This window comes from Acipenser ruthenus, chromosome 17 (assembly GCF_902713425.1).
Source record: "Acipenser ruthenus chromosome 17, fAciRut3.2 maternal haplotype, whole genome shotgun sequence".
Lineage (NCBI taxonomy): Eukaryota > Metazoa > Chordata > Actinopteri > Acipenseriformes > Acipenseridae > Acipenser > Acipenser ruthenus.
The window spans coordinates 32,262,316-32,287,604 of NC_081205.1; the positions used below are offsets into that span (position 1 = coordinate 32,262,316).

A 25,289-nucleotide genomic window follows, 5' to 3' on the forward strand; every position below is an offset into this window, starting at 1 on the left:
TCTAGTGTTCTACTACTAAACATTTCAACTACTCAGGAGATACCACATCAGCTGCTATACATTCAGCACGGTATTTATTTATGCAGAATAACAACCTCATTCTTTTTCTGCATTGTAATGGAATGTAGCGCCACACAGTATCTTGGGATCAACAATGAACTCATTGATTGCTATCATTGTAATAAAAATGCCCAACCCAAAAATAACAGATTCAAATATTTCAGTGCAAAACGACAACGGCAAGAGCGGTTTCATATACCGAAAAAAATACACCATTTATAAGTGAGTGTTTATTAGTTCTTAAACGTCTCTGCTTGGAAGCATGCTATTTAGTGTATACATTATAGTCTGTTGCTTATATAAATGAATCACTTTAAAATGTTTTTTTTTTTTTTTTTTTAATTATCCCAAGCTATTTTTCCAAGTTCTTCAGTAGTGCTGTGCAGCACCAGTAATTTTACCCATTAAAAGTTTCGGGTTTTTAATAACCTGTTTGAAAACTGGCTTTTCAAAAGAATTACCCAGGAAAACATGTCCCTATCAGTGCGGCAGATCTCATGGAGCTCTCCCTGCGACTGCGTGGATTGAGCTCATTCTTCTGCGGCTGACAAGCTGGGACAGGTTTCTTGACACAAACAAGTCTCAGCCCCATCTCGTGCGGAATGGGATGGGTGCAGATGTTCACATGCAAGCTCCGTCTTGCCTCTTGCAAGAACATTCATCTCCAAACACACCATTCCACCCACTGCGCCTGCGGTGGAATCCACCATGGATTCTCTTACACTTAACCCATTAACAGCATGCAGTTGCAAAATGCAGACTGTTTCAGAACAGGCAATGCATCTGACCAATGATTGTCTGTTTAACCACCCCACACCCTATCTGCCTCCTGTCCCCCCAAAACAAGTACTGGTCAATTATATTTAATTTTCTTTTTTCTGTTGGAAGGGCCCTAAAGAAGAATGGTGCTCAAAATCAGGACACTATCCAATCTATTTTAGTACAAGTCCAGTAGAACAGCATTTCACTTCATAGTTGAATCCCTAGTTTAAAACCAAGCCACTCTTACCACAGCAGAAAGGGGATGTAAAACAGTTTTCAGACAGCCATGCGAAAACAAACTGAAAGGCAGGTAATATGAAACCTCTTCTACACTGACTTGTTGCCAATGCATACACTCTGTTATTTTAAACCATGTGATTTTTTTTTCTTTTTGAATGCAATTGGACAGGGGAGTAGGCCCTGTGGGTGCGGTCAGTCTGCTGTGAGTCTCACACTGGAGAAGGTAGAAGTGGGAGAAGGATTAGATTCAAACAGAAAAAACAAGGAGGAGATCACCAATTCCAGCTTCCACTCTCAAGAACCTTCAGAGGAGCACTAAAGCCTTGCTGCTCTTTCATCATCAGAGCTGAGGAAGTGACGTCCCCCTAAACAGGGCACCAGTAAGGAATAACAGGAACAGGAATAACTGCAGCCCTTTTTTAGGTAGAAATGGTCAATTCTGACTCTTTTATATGCTGGCTGATTCAGAACTCACAGGACACATCTATTAAATGGATAATGTAAAAAATGTTACAGATACTGTAACTTACTCACTTGTCCAGTGAACTTTTGAATCTCCCTGTATATAATAATAATAATAATAATAATAATAATAATAATAATAATAATAATAATAATAATAATAATACATGTTTTTTATTCCAAGACAGAAATCCAGCCAACTGAAAAGGAATGTGTTTTCTTTAGCATGTTAGAAATCTTGGATCACACTGGATTTTATATCTCCCATTATTATTTTAAATGAAAAACCTCTATAAAAATACTGTATAACCAATACAATGTTACAACAAAAACAAAACAAAACAAACCCACACACATGGAGGTAGCTATAAGGTTAAGATAATAAAAACAAAGCACCACCTGTACTGAACCTGGGTGTATCCAGCAATGCTTTCATTGTCATTATACAGTTCAGTGACACAAACAAACCCCTAGCAAGGCTTCAGAAAAGGGATAGTGCACCCGAGACCAGCCAGGCGTGGCTGCTCACACCTCTTCTGGAAACAATCACAGGTTTGACAGCACTTTGTTTTTTTGGAAGTAAAAACGAAAGGATGGGAGTGTGTGTGTGTGTGTGTGGGAAATGGGTGAATGTCACTATCCCACACTGAGCACTGACGATGATTGCAGTATCGCCCTAAACGTCCTCCTGTCTCATTTAATCCCTCTGTTCATTCAGTGTGCATTATCTTAGTGCAATACACGGAGGGCTCTTTCAACAGTAGCTTTTGGAACAATTACAGAACATTAAATCGGAAATCTAATGATTAAAAATGCATTGCCCATGAATGAACAACAAAAAAAACAAAAACAGACAATAATAATAAAACTCCCCCCCTCTCACTAAACAGGTTGAATTTTGAAGGTTGTGAGCTCTGACCGGTAGTTTGCCTTGCAGCCTCGGTAACAATGCCAAATCTACCTTTAACAGTAGGGGGCACTGTAGAGCAAAGACATCCTACGTGATTTAGTTTTTATTTACAGTAAGTGCACACAGTTCTCTCTCTGCTTCCTTCGGCACAACACAAGAGCAACGCATTTCAGCTGCAATTTGTATTGGTGACGTCTACGGAATTCATCAACGCAAACAATGCTATAGAAAAATGTTTATCGATGCCACTGGAGCAGCCTGCTGCGCCGGTTTCTCGAACCTCAACTGCGTGGCATCTTTCCAAAAACTGCCACACACCGACAACCGGTCCCTGCTCAGCGCTGTGATGAGAGTCAGTCACCCTTCCACTCCCTCCTTTAACCTAACATGCCAGCTCAACGAGTAGAATGAACAAGTCTCACGCCCTGGCGAAGAGTACAGACTTTCACATGTATAAATAACCCCACTATGCGTCGCTGCAGTGCTCTCATTCTAGGCTGTAAACATACACGAGTGAGGTCTCTCAGGCTCCTGTTTAATAAAGCCATTGAAGAATAACAATAATAATAATAATAATAATAATAATAATAATAATAATAATAATAATAATAATAAATGTAGTCAAGCTTGGCTTGGGCACTTACCGTCCAGGTGGCGGACTTGGCGGTGCTGGACTGCTGGAAGGAGACGTCGAAGGTGTGTGGCCCGGGGTAGTCTGTGTTGGAGGGGATGGCTGGTGATGGGGAGAGCGCGTCGAAAGTGGAGCTGGGCTGGGCGTAGGGAGAGGGGGCCGTCACGTTGTTCTGGGCGTGCTCGTTGTTGTAGGGGCTGGTGGAGGAGGAGCCCCCGTTCTGCATCTGCTGGTCCATGCTGTTTAGGAGCCCCAGGTTTGTGTACTGTGACTGGAGCGCCAACAGGGAGAGAGAGAGAGAGAGAGGGAGAGGGAGAGGGGGAATTGATTACAAACCAGCGGAATTTAGAACAGGGGCTGAAACATAGTGCGCACAGAGAGAGCGAGAGAGAAAGAGAGACACACACACAGAGTGGCTGACTAAGAACCAGCGGGATTTCGAAAACAATGAAAAAGAAAAAACTGGGTAGGAGGAGCAACACTTACAGTAGCTGTGTCAAATTTGCATAAACCATCAATCTAAGACTGGCGGTTACACAGTAGCGCTCATCAGTGGCACGTGTGCTTTTCTTAATCTCGCTTTGGTATCAGAACAAGTTATTTTATGTCAGGTGACACTTCAGCGCTGCCTTGCGGGAGGACAGGCGCTTGCGGTAAGCTCTTCGAGTTTAAAGCTCCATCGGTTTCCAATGAGGAACCTTGAGTAATGATTATGAAGATAAGGAAGACATCTTAAATGTGTTTATATACATCCTGACTGTAAACAGGGATACATTCAGGGAAATCAACCCAACTCGCGTTTCATGGTCTTTAAACTATTAGGCTCGAGTTCAGAACAGATTAAAATAAACAAAACTGGTTGATCAACTTAGCTATTGTGTTCCATTGAAATAGTTATAAAAACATGTACCTGCAATTTGACACTTGTTTTTCTAATAGAAAACTAAAGAGACATTACTAGAGCTATACACTATGCACTACATGTTCTCTACAAGATGAGAAAGCCAACCCCAAGGATTCTTTCAGGTTTATTAATACCAAATCTGGAGTAAAGGTCACCTAATTCACAAAGGCAAATTGCTACAGTGCAGTACCTCCCATCAGCTACATAAAGTACAGTGAACCCATTCCCTTTGCATTGCTGACACATGGCAACACACTGTGACAGCATATAATCAAATCTTCAATTATGGTCTCTTGACGTTTCTAAAAAATTACCCTGCTTACACAGACTCTAATCTTGCCTCTGATTCGATAATGGTTTTTTTTGCAATGATTTTATGTTGCAATGTTTCCTGCATAACCAATTACTGTTCAAGTATGCCCAACGTAAATGTCCTTTGTGTCGACAGCAAACTTAAGGTTGCCAACTTAAGCCACCTTAACGCCGTTTATGAATTATTTCAAGTAGTGCTTTGTGACACAATCTGGCTGACGTTTAACTTGTGGCATTCAGAAAATACAGCGCAAGAGGTGAAACCTTGTCGAGTCTACAGAATCCATCCAGCGATTCCACCAATTTGTCTTGCACAGCAAATTCAAAAGGAACAGGAGCCGTTAACCAAGGTGACAACCACTTCAGCAGAGGAGTCAAGCATGTGGACGTCCGCCCAGAGCAGCCCCCCTGCTAGCAGTCATTCCATTCCATGTCTAAGAACGCATTCCTGAACTGGGTGCCCTGTCTCTGTGGCCCCATCGAACAGCTATTAATCTCTTCAGCCTCTGTACAGCACCGACAGCCTGGAGCTGTCCAGGCCACACCCAGGTCAGGTGCTGACTCTGCCAGGTGACACGGACACACCTGAGTGTCTAGAAACCCACCACTACCAAGACAATGCCAGAGGCTTGCAGACCCAGTTTTGTATTCTTTGGAGATTAGGGTCAGCGAGTGTGTGTGTGTGTGCGCGCCACGAGCCAAGAGCCAAGAGCCAAGAGCCAGCCCCTGAACAAAGTCACAAAGCTTTTAGATTCCAATAGGAAACAATGCAGCGAGGGTAAGTGCTGTGTGTGTGTGTGTGTGTGTGTGCGGTATTCAGGAGATACAATCCCTGCACCAGCACCCGCCACCCTCACGGCCCACTCCCAGTCGGAAGATCATGCTTTCAGAGGCACAAGCTCCCAGACAATGTCTCAATTAGGGGAACAATGGGGCACTTCAGAAAGGAAAGCATTGGAATTTCTTTTGTCTGTGGGCCTGTGCCTTGTGGCTGTCAGTGGAGAAGGCACAGGCTCATGCCTTCATGTATTTTGTAATGATTTAAAGAGAGTCCCCAAAGTGTGACAGGCAGCTTTATCATGTCTACAGAAGAGTGAATGTGTGCGTGCCTCACTTCTATGGTGGCGCATGGGAGGTCCCGCTCAGGCAGCACAAACCAATTCTGCGTCCAATGCAAATAAAATAAAATGTAAAGGTTACTTGTACAGAGTACCAGCGCTTCTTATGCTCAGACCAAAACTAAGATACTTTTAATCCCTGCACAGGAAGTTCAAGCTTATCATGGAACGTAGCTACATTCTCTTCACAACAGCATGGCAGTTTAATGCCAGACGGGTTCCCACCGCCCCACTCTGTGCTGTGCCAGTGCTAGGATCATGCACTGTCCTCTGCTCCAAAGAAACAAAAGCAAGAATACTGTATGCATGTATTTTAGGTACTGAAAATGTGAACACGTGGACAGTACGTGCGTTGTCATCATTATTCTGTTGTCAAGGAGTTGATGGGATTGTCAACTCTTTGGGATTAGCAATGTAATATACAGGTACAGCAAGTTATACCTGTGTATTAAATTGTATGTATAATATATATATATATATATACACACACACACACAGTGAAAGAGAATGAACTATTTAAGTATTACTGACAGCTTACATGTATTTAATGACAACAGCACATACATATCAAAAGCCTGATGATATTAAAAGTGAACATATTTGTCGCTCAGCATAACAATGAAGGAAGACAGCACCTCAGACACCTCACTATCAATATTAAAACAATGCTTGAAACAGGTCATATACAATGCCCAGATCCCCTGCTATTGTCTGAACATCATTTTCCCATAGTTACAACTTTTGTTTTGTACACAAACCTGCAGATTAGATTGTGGCATCAAAAGATAATTGTACTAACATTACAGTGGCAAAATTCCTGTTTTGGTACACCGGTACCTCCATAGAAGCCAGATGTCCATGAATATGCTGTATAATCTCTCGAGATGTTTCTCCTGTTGATCTTCCACTATCGTACAGCTGCTCTATTAAGAGCACCCTGGCTCCTCTTTCAGATATCTGTGCATAGTTTACAGTTGCCTTGCAGCAAAGATCAATCCACAGCCTGTCTTCTTTGATAAAACAGACGTACTGTGAAGGGTATGGGGGCAGTTCCTAGCGGCTAGCCTTTCTATGTTTTGATACAGTGTGCGCTCTATAGCTTAAAACCCTTTGCCTCGGGACCTCAGATAAAAAAGAAGATTCTGTTAAATAAATCAGTCCTGTACATCACGCTATGGTGGCTTTCCAAAACCAAAAAACAACATCCTGCCAGTAAACCATTGGAAGAGTGGCCAGTTCCCAGGGCCAGTCTGTGAAGACTGGAATTGTAAATCAGGGTATTGAGCAAGGGTAAGTGATGTGTGTTGAAACCCTGCAAACACCCAGAGAGAGAGAGAGAGAGAGAGAGAAAAACCCCAAAGCTCCTCCTTACTGCAGTGGCATGGTATAAGAGTAAATTGACTCTTGCTGGGGGGATAAAACCTGGGAGCAGCAGAGGTTACTGGCCATCAGGCAAATGTGCATGGTGCATGAGGCAGTTCAGCAGCACTGAACATTTATCTCAGTTTCAGTGCTGCCATCCTTCTACCGCAGCTGGATCTCAGGGACAGAATGGAGGTGAGCTTGGCCTGTTTCTCCTGCTGCAGTAAGACTACGTTTTCATGGAATACCGTGTACAGTAGATTAAGACCACCCTAATGAAGCACAGAAACCCACCACATGCTCCCCAGGCTGGGGGCTAGGTTTCATTTGTAATTATGGGGATGTTATTTATTTAATTTTCCTTGCCAGGATAACAATTACAGTATGTAATACTAAAACTACTAATAACATGCAAGTTAAACTACAGCGAACAGTTGCTATGGGAAATCTTGGAATAACCCACACCTTTTCCAGCAGCATCATATGGAAAGAATGTAAATGCTGGAGGGGAAAGGCAGGAAAGAACAGCCAATTTTAATATCTCATTTCTTTGAAATGGTATAAAACACACATGGAAATTACATCAAACATCAGTTTGCTTCCTTTTCCACTTCGATGTCCGATTCCACTTGTATCAAGGAAAACAGTGACACAAAGATAAATAATCATCCCCACTGAACTGAGGGAAATGTACACTGGTGGGGCTGTAGATATTTACAGCACCTTACTACCAATAATTACATTTGTGCAAATAGAAAATGTGCAAATTAATCATGGACACACTACAGTAAAACACACTGCATTTGTTTACTTATTTCTATTTTTAAAGTGGTTTTAAAATGGCAAAAAAAAAACAAAACAAACAAACAAAGAAAAAACAACACACACGTTTCAATTCTACATGGAACTTTTCCAAGGTCTTAAAAGCAGTTAGAGTGACTGTAAGACCATCTGGAACTGTGCAAGACCCTGGGGGATAAATAGTCATTCCGTGGTGTTCCGTCCTATGCATTGTATAATGAGGGTAGAGTGTCTCTGCTCTGCGTGCGTGTGTGTGTGCGTGTGTGTGTGTGTGTGTGGTGGGACTGGAGGGTTTGAATGGATCACCAGCATTAGTAACCAAAACTACAAATAAGGTCCATTACCTAAAACATCATACCCAGTCAAGATTGCAGAACAAAGGAAAAATGAAATGCCTTCGGTAGCGTCACGTTACTTACAGTTTTACTTCAAAAATATCTTAAAACAACTTGTTCTGATCACTGTTAAATTACTTAAAACACAACAACTTTAGAGTTATAACGATCTGTCCCCTTTTACTTTACACACAATCAAATTGGGGAGGTTTCTCATAAATAAAAGCAGCTTTTTAAAAAGGCTGGTTATCAAGTTATCAAGACTGCAATACTAGTCTGCAAAATAATAAAGTGAGTAATTGACGTTGGGGAAACACACATGTGGTGCGTTCGGATCTCTCTCTCTGCTCCACTGACTGGCTCACCTACCCCAGTGTGCCGACCTCGCTCTGCAGTTTTTGGGGGGTGTTTTGGAAAGCAGGAGACTAAATGTAGCTAGCTGTAATAAAGAACACTGTGTTTCACTGAACAGTGCTGAACACTGAGAAGAGAGTGATCCTGTATGTCAGCCATTGTCTTACAGGGTCCGGGGCGGGGGGTGGGGGGTGGGTGAACTGAACTAAAGGTACCCCTGCATACTGTACTATCAACGTGGCAACACTCAAGGTTTAAGCCCAGAGTTGTTGTTTTGTTTGCTTGTTCTTTTTGTTCTTGGAATAGTTTGATCAGACATCATGAAACATGATGGGCAAATAATGTTAAAGAAAGAGCCAAGGGCCATTGCCTTAAAACTGAATAAAGTGAAGTGACTGTTCATGGCTCTACCTATCAAGTCTCACTGAATTTAACTGTGTTAAAATGATCACGCCCTCCTACTGAAGACAATCAGAGCCCAGATCTGCACCTGCTTAAATGGCTGAGAAACAATGCAGATCGTAATAAGAAACAGTGAAGGTAGTAATTATCAAGTTCACAACAATTTACTTTTCCCAAGGGTGTGACAAGAATGCCTGTATCCAGGCCAATGATGAGACCATCTGCATTATGGCCTGCATTATCTGCATTATCTGCATTATCTCTTCTTTTACTGTCTTGGATACAGTATTGTCCACCGGTATGTTTTAAATATGACGTTGTGCTCCGATTACAGCCTTGCATCCTTCATAAGGGCCACTATAAATTCAGGAAGGCTCTTTACATTATCACTTTTAAGGGTGCCATCTCAAAGCCAAATGGTACCCATTCTAAAACACACAGGTTCCTATACAGGTCTTTAAAAAAAAACACACACACACACAATGGTACATTTCCATTGCTTTTTATAGCTACCAGTTCTCTGCAATTTACTGCAGAGGGTGGGACTCATCCTAGACTCAATCCCCAGGTCTACGCCCAACACGACATTTTGGAATGAGCAGTTCCCAGAATGCATTGCATCCCTTTACTGTCAACTTCGTGCATTTCACATTATAGTTACTTCACAGCTCAAAACAACCTTGTTAAGAGAGCCTAGTTGACAAAAACACAAAACCACAATATTGGCCTTCATCACTCTCCAATCACTTTGGTCACCGAATGTGGTGTCAAGTAAAGTCAAACTAGACCAGTATGCTGGAAGAATTGCGACAGCTTTCTGCTGCTTTAGGACACAGTTCAATGACAACCAAACTACCCTACCCTTTCAGTCCAAAATGTGGGAGACAGGTTGACCCTCCCCTCCCTTCCCCTCCCCCTGCCTTCTTCTCAATGTAAAAGACACAGCTTTGATCCTGATTAGACGCTTAGGGCTATTTCTAACTTGTCAACACGACAAACATGTACACAAACATATGACCTATTTCATCTTTAGCTTTCAAGCGACATTTCATTTTGGAAAGATATTCAGAAGCGAAGGTTTGGTAAGAAAAAAAAACTGTTACCTATAGTAAAAATATTACCTTGAAAGCAAATGATCCCCAATCCTCATTTATATTAAAAACACAAGCCCTGTCCTGACAACACAGCAGCTCACTGAAGAATTGCATTTACAACTGCTGCTATTGCTTTACATTTTCAGATTTTTTTTAAAATTTGTATTTTTTTTTTTTGCTCTTCCAATTCTCTCTGCTATCACAGAAAAAAATCACAGCAGGGCACTTTTACGCCCGTCCTCGCTGGCAGATCTAGCTATTCATGCCAAAATGCAAATAGCATCTTCAGTGATCTCTGAAACCGCAGTATTTGCCTACCTGTATGCCGTGTTACAATCAAATACAATAACAATATATTAGGGTCCAAACAACCTGAACAAAAAGCACAGCGCATCTCTCAAAGTCTTCCAACTTTCTAAAGTTTATTTCTGATGTTTCAGATCCATTTTATATAGCAGTCACAGCTACTCTAGGTCTGGATCCAAGGCATTATGGCAACAAAACATATACTGTTTAAGAGTGCAGTTAGGATTTCATATAACAAGGGGTCTGGGGATCAAAAACTACTATGATTGAAACATACCAGAACCCAAAGGACCCACCCAATATAAAAGATTTATATATTATTATAGAATATAGGATTATAATATATTAAGCGAAGCCAAAACCACATAAAGAAAAAAATAAATAAATAAACCAAACCACACACTACAATACAATCAACAAGTAGCACATTCAAAATATCAATAATGAATATCATGTCAACACAAACAAACTAATAGAATGAAGCAACAGCTGTTGGGTTCTCCAGCAAGAGCCCCATGTTAATGCCTAGCCTCCATTTTAAGACCAGATAGCTTTTCTTTGTCAGTTGTTTTGCTGAGCAGGTCACCAGTTTGGTGATGGGCTCTACTGTAATTGCCCTCAGCTTGCCAGGTCTGCCCTGGAGTTGCACCTTTTTCCAGAAGATTCCAATCACCATTGTTTATTGTCAATAGCTTTGATTTCTTCTGCAGATTGCCTATCTGATTAAAAGACACAGGCCAGTGAGGACTGGTGTACACGTATGCCGTTCCATTCAAGGTGTTTACATCTGGTCTACGCAAGAGAGCGTTATTAAAAGGTAATTATAGGAGGCTGTGTGGTCCAGTGGTTAAAGAAAAGGGCTTGTAACCAGAAGGTCCCCGGTTCAAATCCCACCTCAGCCACTGACTCATTGTGTGACCCTGAGAAAGTCACTTAACCTCCTTGTGCTCCGTCTTTCGGGCAGAGACGTAATTGTAAGTGACTCTGCAGCTGATGCATAGTTCACACACCCTAGTCTCTGTAAGTCGCCTTGGATAAAGGCGTCTGCTAAATAAACAAATAAAAAAGTAATGCCTCTACAAACGCATAACGTACAGCAGACCTACTTTTACATACATGCAATATCTGTACGTCTGTATTTGAACTGTTGTGTTATTTATTAAAGCACATATTTCTAGCGTTAGGTTTCTTTTACATACATTTGTTAAAACCGTAAGAGACATTAAATGGAGATGTTCTCCACACATTGGAAAAGCATGTATACTGTTAAATTATGAGGCTGATGCTTGTAAAGCCACACATGCAACTTTAAACATTCATGCTTTCAAGTCCCTAACATACAGTTATATATATATATATATATATATATATATATATATATATACAGAGAGAGAGAGAGAGAGAGAGAGAGAGAGAGAGAGAAACTAAACACTTTCAGCTAAAATTCTAATACAGTATCTCAACCAGTTTTAAGTATCTCAACCAGTTTTAATCTTCATAGTAGGGCCTCAGCTTTACTTGCAAATTCCATCCGGAGTCACAATCCACATTGAGAACAAGTACAATCCCCAGGAACACTGCGTCATATCCCCCACTCGGAGCAGCGCTGAACCCCTTTTCTTACCTCGCTATACTGCGTCGGAGCGGAGTTTTCCAGGTACAACATGTTAGCTCTTAGGTTGAGCAGGGCAGCTGCTGTTTGCTCCTCTGGCTCCAGGGTTCAGTTCCTCCAGTCCCCTGTTTATCAAGTTATATCAGTGTCTCTGGGTGTGTGATTGACAGAGGTGCAATGGAACTAGCAAAGTGTTTCTACAGAGCATTTAAAGAGATTCCTTTATATAGCCTATCCCAGGTAGAGGTAAGGGGAGGGACTAGCTCTTCTTTACCTGTCCAATCTCTCACCTGCCTCCTCACTGCACCTTAGGCCTCTCCCATCCCTGTTAAAGGCTTAGAATGTCCTGCCACTAAAAAACACCACTGTAATATTTGCCCCTATTCCCCTCCTCCCAGTTTTTCTCCATAAGCAATATGAATATGCATTGAGCAGTGGTTCAAAGCTGTGAACAACTACAGTTCTACCATTTACTTTGTAATCCAAAGAGGTTACAGTTTTCCAATGCAATGCTAGACTGGATTGAAGTTCATGAAGCTGAATTGCAACAGAAATACATTTTGCCTGATTCCTGCAAATCGATACTTTTCGTAGTAAAAACAAATTCATTAGAATACACATATGAAAAACAAAGGTTTTCCTTAGGATGCATCATAAGGGAAGGGCACCTCTTTTGGGTACAAAGTTAATAATTGAAGATGGATTTTTACCCAACAAGTTTACCTACACTTGTTTTTCTTTAAAGTGCATAACACACTGTTATACAAAACACCTTCAGTTTTTTTTACAAGGTGCGTGAAATCCAATAAATAGGTTCAATGGAAATATTCTTTGTATATTAAGCCTAGTTAAATCTATACATTGGTGGGATGATGTGATTATAATAAATAAACAAAAAAAAACCACAAACACGTAAGTTTAATGCTTCTCATTTGAGCTTGTTCAGATTGTAAGCATATATCCATATACATCTAAATAAATTCAAATTTATAGATATTGGTATGCAGCAAAATGAAATACCGGTAGGTTAACAACAAGCAACTGAATATCTTTTTTATTTATTTTTTTACATATAAAAAGTGAAGCAAATATGTAACATGCATCTCCCGGATAAATAGAAAATGAGGGCCATTAATATCATGAAGAAGAAAGCAGGTCACTCATAACTAATTCACTGCATATTCATAAAACATATGAGTGTACACACGTGCACAAGCCTCTACTGGGACAAGTATCCCAAAAACATGATGAATCATTCCAAACTATATTCAATTATAAAGCTCAATACCAGCTGTTATTTTATATCTCCAGCATTTTAAAATCCAGACGCTCTTAAATGCATTTATAACCTACCGTAATGCAGCGTCTGGTTTCACTTGCTGTACTTTTTTCTTCTACAAGGTTTAAGAACATAAGAACATAAGAAAGTTTACAAACGAGACTTTCTTATGTTCTTATGTTCTTAAAAGATCTGGTGGTTGTAGATCTACTACAACCACACGAATACAAGTTTACACAGTATTTTTGCATGGTCCATTGGAATTTTCTCATGCTTTTCCAGTGCTTATACTGTGCATGTACCATAGTTTACCCTGATTTGCCATGTTTATTAATCTGTTTTACTGTACATCTCTGCTACACAGCTTACCTATGCTTTATTACACTTTGCTATGTTCTTAAACTTTTCTAGGAGGCACCCTTACTCTTTTAAATAACAATAATTTTGTATTCATCAAATATTTCTCTTTGCTTATTTAAAGAAACATGTCATGAAAATCAATAAAAGCAAAACACACACAAACAAAAGAAATACATTCCAAGGGCCTTGTTTTGAATCAAGTGAGCGCAGAGGAAATATGTGAACAATCATCTACCTAGAAACAACTCAGAACAATAACTGAAGTGCTCCTTCCTTGATGAAACGTTTAACAAGAAAAATAAATCTTGTTCTCAGAAAACATGCTTTTGCTTTTGCTTCGAAAGATGATCCTTAGCTTCTCCTATCACAAAGGCACTTGGAAGATTATGAACTGGTTATACGACCTTATTGATCTTTAAAATATTTAGGGCGATTCCCCCTAACCCCAAATAACAGCATCTTGCCATCTCGAAGCACGGCACAGGCTACAGATAAAATTCTTCTGGCCCCTAGATCCCTCCTTGCTGAAACACCACTCCCCAGGGCATCACTTTATCTGCTGGCTTCGCCTTTTTCTTAACTGATGGTCTTACCGTCAACAAACTAAACAAGCATCTCTTTTGCATATTTGAATGCCTTCTTCCTCGGCGACCACCTGCGAGCAACATAAATCAATTGGCCTCCACAATCAATAAGCATGCCCAGTGGCTTTACACACTTAATATACAGTACAACCAATATATATATAAAGGGTGCTTAAAACTCACTGTGGGTTGGAGCAATACAAATATTTGCAACTTTGGAGATGCAAAAAAAAAAAAAAAAGATTCGCAATTTAGCAGGCCCTTGTAGTTTTTCTAAAAAGTTGCTAACAATGAAATATAATTAGTTGATTTTATTGAAATGCTGAAAATCTATAGATAGATACTGTAACCAATGAACACACCCAAACAGACAACTAATGGGCTTTACCCAACAAAGTACATATTTATTTAGTTTAATCAATGAAAAACCTCGACATTCCAGCGTGTACTTCTTTAAACATACATTCGTTTTTTTAGTTTTTTATCCCAAGATGGAAAGAGGAAGACAAAGTAGGAAGGTGGGGTGACATTCATGGTTTTGCTAACGCAAATAAAGAGTTCCTCTGGACAAAAGAATCCAGTTAAAAACATTAACGGCATCTCAGCCCCAGATTCCACACTGTGGCATGTTCTTGCTGAGCCCTGGCCCTGCCAGGTGTCCTGGAGAGTCTGAAGCCCAGCGTTTGAGTTTTACAGGAGCCTGGAGAGGCACCCCGCCCTGCGAAGAAGTGTGCCTTCACCAGGCAAGGCTCTCTCCCTGCCTGACCTGTGATCCCTGAAGAATGTGTCCACACGCCAGATCCATGTGTGTTAAGCCTTGTGTCTATACAGCGGCCCTCAGGGCTTATTAAGAGTTAATATCTCCCACCTCCCAATACCTTAGATAATGCTGAAGAAACAGAGAAAGAGAGAGTGGAAACAGAACCGAATCAATCCACTCTTCTTTCAGATCTGTCGAGCTGTCTCGGGCAGCTGCCACTGGAGGATTAATAAGAACACGGGTCTAAAATAACCTCTCGACTTTGACTGAGGCAGCAGGCAGTTTTTCAGAGGTGTCAGTAGAGTGTTCAGCAGAGTTATCTAAACAGTGGCACACACTGAAGGGGCCCAGGGCATTGCTGACGCTAGAGCTGCAGCGTGTTTAACACACACACACACACACACACACACACACACACACACACACACACACACACACACACACACACACACACACACACACACACACACACACACACCTTCTAGAGAAAACTGTGGTGTTAAACCATTCAGAGATCTGCTGTGTCACCCAATATAGAGAGAACTGTCTGTCGCCACAATGCAGAGGCCTTGTTGATATGGCACGTTAGCAGGCAGTTGGGTGGAGCACAATAATGAAACAACAAAGTTTCCATTAGAACGTGCATCACCTGCTGGGAGACAAACAACCACAAACAAGCCTGGATATCCTGAGGCCAGGAGTCACGAACCTCAATCCCCCAGCACACCACACCCTACCCCTCCGGGTATGTGTTCCTAATATACAGCAGCCTAACAGAGGAAGGACTGAGGCAAGACCCTTAAAAGGATAATGAAAGCACTTATAAAAACAGAATGCTTTTTCCTCCTCTCCAAAGGCTTTTAATGCTATTAATGTGCTGCTTTTGGTTTCTCCATTAATCAATTCCAAGGAGCATTATCTAAGCTCTTTAGAGCCATGTCACAGAGAGACAAACATTAAGCCCCAAAGGCACTTGTCTTTGTGTGTGTGTATGTGTGTGTTAAGATAGCTGAATGCACATAGTATTGAATGTATATATTTTAATAAAAAATTATCCCACGTTAATATGTTTTATAAATCCACTTTATTTCAGGTACAAACAAACACATTTTCCTAAAACAGGCAGCTGTAATGAAGCTTTTCATGGAACACATATTATTTCTAATTTAATAAAATGAGTTGATTTCATAAATGTAGCTTATACTGCAAACAAACCAGATCAAGTCAATCCGTTCCAAATGCATCACAATGTCGTCTATAGTTTGTCAATTCACCGGTGCAATACTATGGCATTGTATCAACAAAGCCCAATAAACCTGGCCACAATGGCACACTTGTTGGCAGAGTTCCAGAATCCCCTCTGGGTGCATGTGGCTCAGACACAGATACAGCAGGGGTCACATTCACAAAGGTGTTTATCTTTTTTCTTTCCCCGTCTCGCAATCAGCCATTTCATCTTACGCCTGCAGAGTGTCAGAGTGACATTAGGAGCCACTGGTTCCCTTTCCTAAGCTCTGAATGTCGGGTCTTCCTTTCCCCTGCGGTCCATCCCCCCCCCCCCCCCCCCCCCCCGTGATGACACACACACCATATTGCGATCCCGATTCGTGCTACTCAAGCTTGAAAACCACTTCCTACAGCCACAGGAACTTTCGCCAGCACTGACAGAAGCTACAAATGCTTTGAACAAGAGGCATGGATTTGAAACTTTAATGATAGCTGCTTCTTGGTTTTGAGTGACGCGATGCTATCTGCAGTACCTGCTGCTGGTCCCATAAGTGCAGACAGGTCCGGGGTCACTTTAATTACCACAGCATAAAGTTCTCCTGCAGGAAACGCAGCGCTCCAATTGGCAAGTGATTATATTTCAAATAAATGGATGAACTGAGTGACTGATCAAATAATAAAACACTGCAGGTAAATCCAAAAAAATATATACAGTTGTGGTTTTGCCAAATACCAAGTTCCCACATTGTGTTATGCAACCGCGAATGCAGCAACAATTATTAAGAAAAGTTAAATTAGCTGGTTGAACTTCTGTCAACGGTTTCCCCGGTGAGAGCTTTTGTTTAAGGTTTAGTGATGCTATCAAGAGTTGCTGGAGGGCAACTGGCAGAAAGCACTGTGTGAACAAGCCTGGCCCTAAACGCTACAGGTGACAGTCCCATGGGACACTTCTGCTCTTTAAAAACAATGGCATCCCTGAGAAAATCCAGCACTGGCACATAAACAGGGTTTCACACACATTCCTTAACCTCAGGACAGCATCAATCATGAAATCCGCACACAAGGAATTAAACACAGCCTAAACTGAGCCAACTGCACCTTTATTATTATAACCCTTTTTACTTGTTTTGGAATGTAAAATTAATAAAACAACGCAATACTGTGTCCATTGCATTACTTCAGGCCCTATTAAAGAATATTTTTTTTCTGAAAAGTGCTTGGATATTTTACAATTAGCCGTGTACAGAGATCTTGCATGATGAAGAGAAGTGCTTGTAAAGAGGTGTCAAACCTGACCCAAGCTGCGAGGAACCAGTGAACACTTTAATTCACATTGGTCTATCATAAGAACATAAGAACATAAGAAAGTTTACAAACCCTCCTATTTTCTGTTCTGAATGCCCCTTTATCTAATCTCCATTTGTGACCCCTGGTCCTTGTTTCTTTTTTCAGGTCGAAAAAGTCCCTTGAGTCGACATTGTCAATACCTTTTAGAATTATGAATGCTTGAATCAGATCGCCGCGTAGTCTTTTTTGTTCAAGAGTGAATAGATTCAATTCTTCTGCATACGACATGCCTTTTAAACCCGGAATAATTCTGGGCGCTCTTCTTTGCACTCTTTCTAGAGCAGCAATATCCTTTTTGTAGCGAGGTGACCAGAACTGAATACAATATTCTAGATGAGGTTTTACTAATGCATTGTAAAGTTTTAAATTACTTCCCTTGATTTAAATTCAACACTTTTCACAATATATCCGAGCATCTTGTTGGACTTTTTTTATAGCTTCCGCACATTGTCTAGATGAAGATATTTCTGAGTCAACATAAACTCCTAGGTCTTTTTCATAGATTCCTTCTTCAATTTCAGTATCTCCCATTGGCATTTATAATCCACATTTTTATTGCCTGCGTGCAGTGCTTTACACTTTTTTCTATTAAATGTCATTTGCCATGTGTCTATCCAGTTCTGAATGCTGTCTAGATCATTTTGAATGACCTTTGCTGCTGCAACAGTGTTTGTCACTCCTCCTATTTTTGTGTCATCTGCAAATTTAACAAGTCATTAATGTAGATTAGGAAGAGCAGAGGACCTAATACTGATCCCTGTGGTACTCCACTGGTTACCTCGCTCCATTTTGAGGTTTCTCCTCTAATCAGTACTTTCTGTTTTCTACATGTTAACTACTCCCTAACCATATGCATGCATTTCCTTGAATCCCTACTGCGTTCAGTTTGAGAATTCATCTTTCATGCAGGACTTTGTCAAAAGATTTCTGGAAATCTATCACATACAGTAAGACACAATGCTGGGCCACCTTCTGCAGAATACTTTGTTTATAAATCCAGGCTCAAAAGCCAACATACACATGGGAAATACATTTCCAGTTGCTGGCAAATCTCTAATTTTGTGTTTGGTACCAGGACTGGGGAATATTTACTGTACATCAAACACAGAAGATTTTCTCCATGCTAACTACTAGGGCATTACAGGGTTAAAACAGATAATTCATCTTTTGTATTTTTATCCAGTGTTTGCCAATTTCTTCACCCAGCAACTGTGCCAATTCATGGTAACCACGCGGGCAGCTTTGTGAAAATTTGACAGATGATCATTTATTAAAATGTCAAGCTGAAAGAGCATGGATTAGGATCGGTCTAGGAAACAAATATATATGAGAATTATGTAAACATTAAACCCAGCCTACTATTTCAAAAGAACAGTCTATCAGTAAACCATATGTTGGGAGTTTGGCTACAACCCCATTACTGCAGCTCTCAGGTAAGCTGTTTGGCTTTATACCAACTCAACCAGTCTCAAAGCCCAACTCTATTTCATACTCAAAACTAAGAAACACTAAACCAAAACCTATGGGCAAGGCTTTGTCATGTATGATGTATAATGACAGAACGGGTAATTAAATATGATCTCAGCTCAGTTTTTTAAACTTCAAAAGGAAACAATAAATAGTCATTACTTGCACACTCTTTAACTCCTCCAGTTCCAGGATGAAGAAATAAATGAGTTATCCCTCAAAGGGATGCATATTGCTGCCAGCAAAGTATAATGCAGGCGCTTGTTTGTACATCCTTACACTGATAAGAGATATGTCCAGTCCTTGGTGTTACTCGAGAGATGTTCATAATTAAAGGAGTCGAGTCTGAGAAAGCTGACACAGCGGTTTTAGTTGTGTGGAATGGACACAGGTTTAAGACCACCAGAAATCCTTTTCACATGTCTCCAACACCCAATCATCTGAAAACTGCATTTGATCCCTAACGACATGGTATCAGCTTTCCTTCCTCAGCAAGGACACCCCAATCAACATCCAATAGGGCGACGAGGGAGAAAAACTGATGGTGGTCCAACAAGTGGATTACTTGTTATGCAATAATTAAAATCACATCAACAAGAGGTTCTCTGCACGCTGCACCTGAACAAACCGCCTGCATTATACTGGCTGAGTTTATTGCAGGGATGTAGTGCGCAAGTTAATTGCAAGTTGGGGGTTTCAGGAATACCTGCATTGAAAAGCACAGAGAGTGAGGAGTGCAGAAGAAAAGGACAAACCAGCTGCAGCATTTTGAATGGAAAGCCAATGCTGGAATTGTATCTTTCGTTAAAGGGTGCAGCAATCGAATATAAAATTCAAGAACAGTACAGCAGGCATAGGTTTAGAAAAAAAAGGTATCTTTCCAATGTCTGATCCACTCACCCGTAAATCGTCAACCCTGAAGTAGATGAAGAGTATATATGGAAATATATACTGTATTTAAATAAACAAACAATTCTTTGTTTATATCATAAAATGAAAAAACAAAAGAAAATGATAAAGCTATTAGAATGCAGTTAAAAAAAAAGAGGTAATGAAAGATTAAAGAAAAACTGGTCTTGGTGTTTCTTTCGATTTATTCAGATTTATAAGTGATTGTTTGATGTCATGGTAACAGTCAACAGTTCCACCTGCCCAGGCTAATGAAAGTATTTATTTATTTTGATTGCTTTTTTCGACAGCCATCTTTCTCCCCATTACTATGTTTAAGCCACTAAAAGTCTGCTGTGACAAAATACAGTAGCCCCGTGATCTGAAATGACAGGGTAGCCTTGAAGACCTCCAGGAAGAGGGAAAACACACACACACACACACACACACAGTACCTAATAATCAATTCTAAACACTAGTTGAACTGCAGTTTGGGTTGAAATACAAATATACACAATGCGATCATTTAATTTGTAAAAATGCCACCCAAAAAAAATAAAAGCTCAGTAAAATGCAGGTTGACAGTATTTGTCAAAACCACAACATTCCATTGAAATGTATTGTTTAGATTTTTTTTTGAATGTTTAACTTTTTTTAAAACTTAGCCTTTTTTTTTTTTTTTTTTTTTAAGCGTTTACAACATTTTTTGAAAGGAGTAAAACAATCAGTGCGTTTACATGAACATAAGAATTCCGATATCAAAAATCATGTAAACACAGTTTTCAGAAAATGTATCGGAATATTCCTTAGGTCAGTTTTCGGAAAACAGCACCTAGAAATTTCCTATTCAATTCCAAAAACGAACCAAATGTATATCATGTAAACGCACTTTTCAGAAAACTTATTCTGATAGCGTACTGCACATGTGCAAACTGTGACCTTCATTCCTGCACGTGGTTTTAGAAAACAGAGAAAATAATATGTAGTCAGTCTGCATGGATCCATTTGCTCCATTGAATCATATTTTGTCATATACTTTTAGGCTACTTGCTAGAACCGAAGTCATTGTATTTTATCTTGCTCGTAATTGTATTAATACTTGTACTGTGATTCTTGAAATGTATTTTTGTTTACGACTGTAAGTCGCCCTGGATAAGGGCGTCTGCTAAGAAAGAAATAAATAAATAAATAAATAATAAGTTAGGGATAAAGTAATATTTGTCCGTATGTATTTTTTTAATAGCCCATACTGAAGCAGCACATGTTTTCCAGCTTTAAAATAGTGATAATTTAAAATAATGTCTGCAAAAGAAACTGGTAATATAGAACAGGATGAGCTGTTGGAAAGGCTGATTGCACCTTGTGGGGAATCTGAAAAGAGGTATAGGATAGTAATCTTTGAATTTAAGACCTGACATTTCGATAAAACACTTGGATTGGTCTCCGTTCTATCGCAGAGAAAATGTCCGGTCTGTTCAAATCGTACTTAGGGTACTACAGTACTTTGCATGCGAAAATATCCTGCGTTTTCCGAAAACTTCAATCCATGTATACAGTTGAATTCTAATTAGACTTTCTTTCGTTAATCATGTAAACACAGAAAAGTGACATTTTAAGAAAATCAATTTTCTGATTCAGTTTTCCGAAAACATTCGTTTTCGGAAAACACTGTCATGTAAACGTACTGAGTGATTGATTTTACAAGTAATAGAGTATAATCCAAGTTCTCCTTTAAAAAACAAAAACAAAATAAGAGTTAAAGAATGGAGAAAATGCATTGAAACTATGGCCCTCTGAACTGCAGCACTTTGAAATGCTGTGAAGATGCATGGCCCCAGACCCTGGATATGAAGCGGTTCCACCTGTTTCTCTCTGTTTTCCTTACCTCCCCCCACCCCTCCACCCCCGTGTCTGGGGAGGTCCCTGTTCAGCCAAATGCTGACAGACATAGGGGTTTTAAACTTGGGGGGAGAGATATTACCTTACAACATAACCTGACATTTCTCACAACACTGAACCAGGAAACAGGTTCGGGGTAACAAAAGCTTTTTGCCCCTGCTGTTATTGAGAGGTAGCTCTGTGACGACTTCTCCAATGAACCAGGCTGCAAGCATGGTAAAAAAGAGGAATCCACTTCCTCGCCCAGTTTCCACGGAAACTCAGAAAACATCAATGTAAAACCAGTTAGTGTGTGATGGGGGCATAGGGGCTTGGCCTCCGCTATGAGCTATTTGAGAAAGCTTTTAGTCCGTTCACTACGGCATGCTTTTACATATATAACTTACCCAGAATTTGCCCACAAGGATCATTATTTCATCAGAGTTGCTTCATTATTATCATTATTAGTAAAGATAAAATTATGTCTGTTAAAATGACGAGGAGTAATTCATTTATTGAAGAACTATTCAGTAATCCAGGACACACCTCCAGTTGTAGCAGGTGATCTGTCCACGATATTTTATTAAAAGTTAAATGGACAAAAGGAAACTGAGCAGTACTGTACAACATTAACATACTTTTAGAAATACAAAACAAACAAACAAAAAAAAAAACAATGTTACAAATTCAATGACCAACGCTTTGACTGAAAGTCTGCTTCAATGCCCCTTAAGTATTTGTAAATGTAACCCTACTGAATGTTTCATCGTTAAGGATGAGTAGTGACATACTGCAACACTATAGACTGTAGAAAACAAAACTGCTACCAAAAGGTTTTCACCTGCTGTGCTTTTCCTCTTGCAGGGGGGAGGGGGAGGGGGCTGGGGGGCTGGTGGGGCAGTGTGGAGCAGCGAGGTTCCGCCCAGGTCTTTCACGCTGCAAGGAAAAGGGTTTTACGCACCCCGGTGGTTCGTGGCAAATTAACGTGACAGAAGAAATGTTTGGGAACGAGTAAAGGACATTCGCCCCTGTCCAGCACACCATTCTCCCCACTATGGGGATCTAACTGGGAAAGGAGACTTGAATCAGGCCAGTGGACCTTCTGAACCATGTGACTGGGGTTGTAATGGCTTCTCACAACAGCAACCAGGTATAGCATTACGTTAATCTAAAATCTAAATCATAAAAAAATCATTAAAAAAAACCATGCATTTCCTGAATTGGTTTACAAGAAAATTAACAAAATAAAACTAAAAACGTTTCTTTTGATAATAATTACTATTATTAGGATTGAAAGGTTCTCATGAGGGAATTTTAAAAGAGAGAAAGTCTTTTTGGTTTTCATTTTAAATATCAGAGTTGTTTTTTTTTTTTTTGGGGGGGGGGGGGGGGCTGTTAGTATGTATCTTTTTAGTAGGCAACATCTACTCTTTGAACTCTACAGACCTGGCTACAGGTAGACAGACAGCTACACTCGGGTCAGCAGGCCAATAAACTAATGTGGCGCGTGCCTGTCTACATTTGTTTTCCACGGAAACTCCTGAATTTGCTCTCTTAGAGTTATCTTAGTCCTGAAAACAGAAGCCCCACCTGAACCCATGCAGGTCTGTTTCTAAAACCAGTGAAAAGCAACAAGTGACTGGTCAGAGCAGCAGCCCCAGAAAGAGGGACCTGTTTATTGAAAGCTGTTTGCAGAAAAGGAAAGCTACAACACACATACACGACACCCAAGTCAGGTCTTCACGTTAGGCTTGTCAGTGCAAAGTGTTCAGAACGCTCCGGAACACACAGAAGCATTAAAAGCCATAAGCAATGAGGCTCCCCCAGTCACAGTGCCTGACTATTATAAACCATTCCCAGATCTCCACTCTAGTTATTTACAGTACAGTTCCTTTGTCCTTTACTGTTCTAGTATATTTCTTTTTGGATAGCTGGCACTTGATTTTATTGGTTCTAAAACCTAATTCATAATTGACTACACACAACTATGTCTATCAGAATACCAAGCCACAGCTCATTGTCACAGACTTCCCTAAAAATGTAAAAAAAAATAAACGGCACAGGAAGTTTTGGGACACAGTGCGGGTAACCTGTCGAAGCTTTTCTCCAGTGTTATCAGCATGATTGCTTTCTAAAGGAGGACAAAAAAAAAGATTAAGATTCTAAAAATGAGCACAGCACCTACATTAAATACCTATGGTGTTTTTGTAGGGTAACATTATAGGGTATATAAGCTTTAAGAGTGTCGTAATCACTGCTGGAGGGCAGTGCGTGTGTACTGGGAGGGGAGATTCCAATCTCAAGTGGAATTGCAGCCCGAGATAACTGCATCTTCACTTTGTCAGTGAAAAGTACAATCTAAGCTATGAAACTATTTCAAAGGCCAGTAACAGGCTCACTAACAAAGGGGCGAACGAACGTCCCTGCATTCTCCGAGCTCCACGCTCAGCTGATCTGTCCTTTATCTTCCTATAAAATCAGCTGTTTGTAGAAGATATTATGTTTCCCCTGCCACCGTTTCTGCTAAATTCCTTCATGTTATTCTGCCCTGTGCACCTCTCCTCCTCCTTCAGTAAGCAGACACCCACTGACAGACGAGCGCTGAAATTCCAGCAGGGCGGCAGGTGCTGCTTTAAATTGCTGCCCCGCGGCCATGAAAAACAAGAGAAGGTATTTCAGATTAAACATAAACCCTACACAATACAAACATGTCCCCCGTGGCACTGAACTGCAAGCTGTATTCTAATGAGCAATAAAGAGGCACGCCTATAAAAAAAAGAAAAGAAAAGAAAAGGGCTATGCCCAGTTTAAGGTTTGTTCAAAAGGATGCTCATCAGCTCAAGTGCTTTAATAATCATACTGTGAAAGCAAGGCTGTTTCTACAATTGCCAACAGCCAACTCAGTTACTGTGCTTGCTCCTGCTGCTGCTACTGCTGGCATGCTCCCTGGATCACGCCTTAGTGCTGGAGGGCAGGAGAGGGGGTGGGGGCGGAGTGGATTAATGGGTTGGCTTGAACATACCGATATGCCTCCCCTGAAGGGAAAATGCTTCAAATCTAGCTTCGATCAGTGCTTCTCTACCTCTTCTATAAGGGTTTGCTGTAGTTAACGGTGCCTCGTTTACAGTACAGCTTTCCATAAAGTCTGATACTAGCCTTTTCAGATTCTTCATTTGTTCTGTTTTAAGCCTGCAGCAAGATTTTACTTATATTTTAGCTGTCACTGAGATACTGAAATTGGCAGTAAATCAGAAAGTAGAATTGGTTACTGTGTTTTCCGCACGCTTCCAGTTTTACTTCTGCGCACATTCCTGTAATGTAAAGTGCCCTGTACATTACAGGAATGTGCGCTTGCTAAACGAGCTATTTTCCACATGGTGTTCAAATCAATTATGCTTTACAGGAAATGCCTACATATATTCTCATTGGGCTCACAGGGTAAATAACCTTCAAACTACATCATATACTCTACCTTTAAAATATTCAACACATTGAACAAAATTATTTTGAAAATCCTGGAATACACAGTATTTTGTGCTCCCCACTCCGTTTAGATTTTAGATATATGCAGAAGATGCGTTCCTCTTTATCTAAACCTCTGTTTAAAATATGCAGACACTTTGTGCTTTTCCCCTGTACACTAACCACTACAGTTCATATTATAGAAATTAGGTTACTCTTGAGAAAAAGACTAAGTAAAACTTACATTGACAAATCCCATCTCCTTTTCTGTTGCAGGTCCCCAAACCATTCCTATATCTCCAAGCCAAACGTTATACTTCAGTTGTATGGCCTCCAGAAGAAGTATGCCTTGTAAGGAGAGGAGGGCTCAAA

General features: G+C 40.4%; 1 protein-coding gene across 12 annotated transcripts in view; it reads right to left on the reverse strand.

Moving 5' to 3' along the window:
- LOC117423382 (tumor protein 63-like) overlaps positions 1-25,289 on the reverse strand; it is a 62,863-nt gene that overhangs the window by 16,193 nt on the left and 21,381 nt on the right. For 7 of the 12 annotated variants that reach the window (XM_034039032.3, XM_034039034.3, XM_034039033.3 and 4 more), the window contains exon 4: positions 3,079-3,336. In XM_034039032.3, the coding sequence (XP_033894923.2) occupies positions 3,079-3,336 (258 nt within the window). Of the gene's footprint in view, positions 1-3,078; positions 3,337-11,677; positions 11,873-25,289 lie in introns of those variants that run through there. The other 5 variants (XM_034039038.3, XM_034039039.3, XM_034039037.3 and 2 more) reach the window with 2 other exon arrangements.